This window comes from Zootoca vivipara, chromosome 13, assembly GCF_963506605.1.
Source record: "Zootoca vivipara chromosome 13, rZooViv1.1, whole genome shotgun sequence".
NCBI classification, from domain to species: Eukaryota; Metazoa; Chordata; class Lepidosauria; order Squamata; family Lacertidae; genus Zootoca; species Zootoca vivipara.
The window spans coordinates 28,936,777-28,942,597 of NC_083288.1; the positions used below are offsets into that span (position 1 = coordinate 28,936,777).

Below are 5,821 nucleotides of genomic sequence, written 5' to 3' on the forward strand. Positions count from 1 at the left end.
ATGCATAACACAGTTGTGATATTTGTGCAAAGCTTAGCAGAATACACCTCTTGTTCTAGCGTAGTGCCAAAGCATTACCAGCACATTCTAGCCTTGGCATTTGCAGTAAAGGAGATAAATGAAAACCTCCACCTCTTACCCAATGTTACCTTGGGCTTTCACATCTATGACAGCCATTTCACTGCAAAGTGGTCCTATCATGCCACAATGCTACATTTATCTACACTGAAGAGATTTTTCCCCAACTACAAATGTGGCAATCAGGATAACTTGATATCAGTTATTGGTGGACTGGACTGTCAAACCTCTCTTCATGTGGCAACAATCTTGGAGCTATATAAAGTTCCACAGGTAAGGTTTGTGTGTAGCATGAAATTTTGAACTTACTTCATACCTCCCTTCTCCTTCCAGATTCCATTTCATTGTTGAGTGACATAAATGTTTAAAATGAAGGTAATGAGGTAGCTATGATATTTTCTGTGCATGGCATGTCCAGACTAAGAGAAACAGCCACTATGGTTTGTTCATTTTGTCTTTGTTTGTTCATAAATGAGACAAAGAAAAATCTGAGATGAGACTCACGAAAAAAATTCTTCTGGGAACTCATGTGGTTCAAACAGAAGAATAGATCTACAGCATCTGGCCTATTTGGATAAGAGTGCAATTTAAGGTTTTAATTCAAACTCTATTTTATTTGGTCATCTGTTATAAACACTATTGTGATGAGATAAGAAGGGAGCTATACAGGGCCGGATTTAGGTTTGATGAGGCCCTAAGTTTCTGAAGGTAAGGGGCCCTTTATATGTCCAGCTGTACTCTGTAAAGAACAAATTGTTGCTGGTTTTTGTGTTGAATGTACACTATTTGTTAATTTATGGACCTAATAGGTATTTAAAGCCATTTGCACATAACAAAACACTGTTGCTGCATGTAGGTTTTATTTTATTTGTTTTTATCTTATATTTTGGAAATGTACTTCCAGGTTTTTTCACTTAATTTTTTTTGGGGGGGCCAAGAGAGTGGGGCCTTAAGCTATAGCTTGTTTACCTTATACATAAATCTGGCACTGGAGCTATATAAGTCCTGATTCTAAAATGGACCACATGTACCCAAATTTTCAAAAGTAGATCCTGATTTTAGTTGGACTGAGCAAAAAGCTCAGAATTTGAGTAACTTGAATAGAGGTAGAATGTCCTTTGTCAGGCCATAAGTTCCAGAGCTGCTGAGGTTGCAGAAATAGCAAGAGGGGCCCCTCTGCCAATTTTCCAGAGTCCTCTTGTCAGTCTTAACACTCAAGAGGAAACTATAGCGAAGGAGGCAGTCTTTCAGGTATTAGAGGTATAAGATATTTGTGGCTGTAATGTGAGGAGCTTAAGTTGAACCCAGAAATGCTCAGAAATGACAACATGCAAACATGCTTATATTATATTTACATTCTTTCCTTTTGACTGCTTATGTTGCATTGGGTTTAAAACATTGTGTGGTTAAAGTGAAACAAGTCCTCCCTCAGCCAGTTCTCCCCAGCTTCCTGATGCAAGGTGGACATAAAATAGCCACCATTTAATCAGTACAGTGGTACCTCAGTTTATGAACACAATTGGTTCCGGAAGTCTGTTCATAAACTAAAGCGTTCATAAACTGAAGCGAACTTTCCCATTGAAAGTAATGGAAAGTGGATTAATCTGTTCCAGACGGTCCACGAAGTACTTAAACTGAAGCGTTCATAAACTGAAGCGAAGTTTCCCATTGAAAGTAATGGAAAGTGGATTAAATCGTTCCAGGTGGGTCTGCGGTGTTCGTAAACCGGAAATTCATAAACCGAGGTGTTCATAAACCGAGGTTCCACTGTATAACGCCCCTCTTTGCAGCATGAAAGTAACAACATTCACTTGCTTGCCAGCTTGCTGCAACTTTTCTTTGCATTATATGTTGCAATAAATGTTGTTGTTATTATTGTTACTATTAATATCACCTTCCCCTCAATTCCACATCTCTCCATTTAGCTAATATATGGCCCAGCTCCAGTGATGCATGGCAAAGTCCCAGGCCTTTTCTTCTACCAGCTGGTCCCTGAGGAAGCCCTTCAGTATGAAGGGATTCTCTCTTTGCTTCTGCATTTCAGGTGGACGTGGATTGGGATAATTGTGATGGATAATGACAGTGGAGAAAGATTTCTGCAAAGTGTGGATCCAGTGTTCTCTCAGAATGGCATCTGTTTTGCCTTCATAGAGAGATGCCCCATGTTATCTGTTGTCACTGAAATGGAAGACATGATGCAAGTTGGGGCAAGAATACATGACAAAATCATGGACTCTCAAACAAATGTATTGGTGGCTTCTGGAGAATCTTACTCTGTTATGTATTTGAGATGGTTGCCATATCTGTCACACCTACAACATGAGACCAACAAACTGAAAGGTAAAGTATGGATAATGACAGCCCAAATGGAGCTTGTCTCACTGGTCTATCAAAGGACTTGGGATACACAGATACTCCATGGTGCTCTGTCCTTCACATTTCACTCCAATAATCCATCAGGATTTAAAACTTTCCTTGGGAGCAGAAGCCCTTCCAGCATAAAAGGAGATGGTTTTATCAGCCACTTCTGGGAACAGGCCTTTGACTGTGTATTCCCAAATACTACTGTTGACAAGGTGCAAGGGAACATTTGCACAGGAGATGAAGAACTGGAGAGTCTTCCCGGAACTTATTTTGAAATGAGCATGACTGGCCATAGCTACAGTGTCTATAATGCTGTCTATGTCATGGCACATACTCTACAAACTGTGTCTTCATCTCAACTTAAAAAGAGGGCAATGGTGAATGGAGGGAGATGGACAGTTCAGACTCAAGATTTGTGGCAGGTAATGGGTTGATATTTCATCAATCATTGTATTATATCCTTTGTGTTAAGAAAGATCCCGAAGAGCCTTTTTCATCTTGGCATTTACATCTCCCTTCCTCTTACCATCAGACGGAAAATAGTTTTTTCTGTGCCTTTTCTGAGCCTGCCTTTATCTGTGAACACTGGTGCAATTTTGTTGTTCTGTATTCCTCCACTCAAAACCAACCCATGCCAACCCATTGAAATGATGGTATTGAATTTAGTCTGAATGATCCCACTGAGGAATGTTCTAAACTCTTGCCTTTTCTTTCCATTCTAGCTGCATCACTTTCTGAGAAGCATTTCGTTTAACAACAGTGCTGGGGACATGATTTCTTTTGATGAGAATGGGGTGCTTGTTGCTGGTTTTGATATTATAAACTGGATTATTTTCTCCAACCAATCCTTTCATGGGATGAAGGTTGGGAAAGTGGATCCCCAGGGTTCTTCCGACCAACTATTCACCATCAGTAAAGATGCTGTGACATGGCATAACTGGTTTAACCAGGTAGAATCAAATTGTATGGAATTTGATTGACTTCCAGATTTGAATGAGCACTGGCAGTGTGTTTTTATGAGTAAAATGATTTTTTGTGGGCAATTAATGGCTGCTTTAAATAAGGTGTGTTAATTGAGAAGGTTAAAAACCCACAGAAATATATAAAATGTCATGTTAAATTACCTTCCTCTTGATATTATTGACTTTGGGATTTTAATCAATTCTTAGCATGCTATGTAAGAACTTTTTCAAATGAAAGAAAGTATATGTTTCTAGAGAAACACACAATTTTTACTCTATATTGCAGATATATGTATAATGCAGTGTCATCTCCTTTATCTGAATGCAATAGTTAGTTCTCTATATTGAATCCATTCATATAGTTTGGTTGCAGAATGTGTTGCAGGTGGATTTTTCTATGACCCCACCTGATACTACTGTGGCAACATTGGAAAGACCAGAAATAAACAGATTCAACCTATCACATGGATTCTAGCCATCTAACTTGCACTTTCCTTCCCCACTCAAGTGAAAATCAGGTTAGAGACACCCAGGTTACCTTCTGCCTTCCTATCAGAAAAGAACAACAGCGCATAATTTACAGTAGACAGGAAACAAGGCAACCATTAACAGTATGATGATGCAGAAAAATGTGGGGAAATGTCATTATAGTAAGATTTAAAGAGAAGCTCCTCATTTCAACTCTGTTCATTTTGATTTATGGATTCAGCACAATATATTTCTCATTCCATTGATCATTGCTGTACTCTTTCCTTAGGTGAGGCCCATTTCTGTGTGCAGTGAAAGCTGCAATCCTGGTTCTAGCAAGAAAGTGAAGGAGGGGAAGTCATTTTGCTGCTATGATTGCATCCCATGTCCTCAAGGGAAGATTTCAGACCAGAAAGGTAAGAAATGAATTATAAAAACCATCATTTATATAGCTCTGAATAATTGTTATCGAATATACTGTTTATATTGCTTATGGTACAGTACTACTCCCAACTCCCGGGGCACCATAGTCACACCCTTGGCTCCCCTAAGATAGAAGACTCATTAGTATTTTCCCAGGGGAGGAGTGGTCAATGACAGACTGGTCTATAGGAACCAATACTGAGAGGGCGTTTGCCACAATATATTAGTTAGCTTCTCCCAAGAGTGCCTCACTGCACCCCAATTCTTCCATCCTCCCTTCCTCGGCAAAATGTACTGTTCAGATTTTGTGAGAGTAAGTCAATAACTTTTCATTGCAGACTTGAATGATTGCTACAAATGCATGGAGCAAAGCTATCCAAACAAAGAACAGGATTTCTGTCTTCACAAGAGTGTCATCTTCTTGTCTTATGAAGAACCTTTGGGGATAGGCTTAGCCTCTTGTTCTCTTTCCTTTGCTTTGACCACCGCTCTGGTGCTAGGGACATTTATGAAGCACCACAACACTCCCATTGTCAAAGCAAATAACAGGGACCTCACTTACACTCTCCTCACCTCCCTTCTACTCTGCTTCCTTTGTGTTTTGCTATTCATCGGACAGCCTAAGAAAGTGGTGTGTCTTCGACAGATTGCTTTTGGCATCATCTTCTCAGTGGCTGTTTCTTGTGTGCTGGCAAAAACCATCACTGTGGTTCTGGCTTTCATGGCCAACAAACCAGGATCAAGGATGCAGAAGTGGGTGGGGAAGAAGTTGGCCAACACCATAGTTTTCTCCTGCTCCTTTATTCAAGCAGCCATTTGTACTGTGTGGCTGGCTACTACTCCCCCTTTCCCAGACATTGACACAAAATCACTTACTGAAGAAATTGTACTAGAATGTAACGAAGGATCTGTAACTATGTTTTATTGTGTCTTGGGCTACATGGGCTTGCTGGCCATTATCAGTTTCACTGTAGCTTTCCTTGCCAGGAAGTTACCTGACAGTTTCAATGAAGCCAAGTTCATCACTTTCAGCATGTTGGTGTTCTGCAGTGTTTGGGTGTCATTTATTCCAGCCTATCTGAGCTCCAAGGGAAAATACATGGTTGCTGTGGAGAGTTTTTCTATTTTAGCCTCCAGTGCTGGGTTGCTGGGTTGCATATTTTCCCCAAAATGCTACATTCTTTTGTTGAGGCCTGAACTGAACAAGAGGGAACAGCTAATAAAAAGAGGTTATTGAAGCATTTAAGTATCTGCATGTTTGGCTATAGTTTGTGTGCTTGATATTTGAATGTTTCCAGAACAAATTATTAGGAGAGGTTCATAGTTTTATAACTGCTGTGTCTAGCATGATGGTGGTTGCTTGCACTAAGATGTTCCCCGCATCCCAAAACTTATTGTTTCCACTGAGAAGGAAAACTTTCTTTCTAGAACATTTGAGGTTAATCTCTTGATCTCCCTATCTTCAAAGGAAGACTGTAATATGCAAAACTTACATCTTGGCTAATCACCACATAATAATCTGTCAG

The 5,821-nt window shown here is 39.9% G+C and overlaps 1 protein-coding gene across 1 annotated transcript; it reads left to right on the forward strand.

Annotated features, from left to right (window-relative positions):
• On the forward strand, positions 1-5,532 carry LOC118077958 (vomeronasal type-2 receptor 26-like). Its single transcript, XM_060281141.1, has 5 exons — positions 1-351; positions 2,004-2,864; positions 3,165-3,392; positions 4,162-4,288; positions 4,634-5,532. Exons 1-5 carry the CDS (start codon positions 1-3, stop codon positions 5,530-5,532), a joined length of 2,466 nt encoding a protein of 821 aa, XP_060137124.1.
• Positions 5,533-5,821: the final 289 nt, after the last annotated feature.

Bases quoted from the DNA above. Each gene is read 5' to 3' on its own strand.
- LOC118077958 (XM_060281141.1), top strand. From the start codon at position 1: ATGCATAACACAGTTGTGATATTTGTGCAAAGCTTAGCAGAATACACC. The intron at 2,865-3,164 runs GTAATGGGTTGA...TTTCCATTCTAG, and splicing joins AGACTCAAGATTTGTGGCAG to CTGCATCACTTTCTGAGAAG. The intron at 3,393-4,161 runs GTAGAATCAAAT...CTCTTTCCTTAG, and splicing joins GGCATAACTGGTTTAACCAG to GTGAGGCCCATTTCTGTGTG.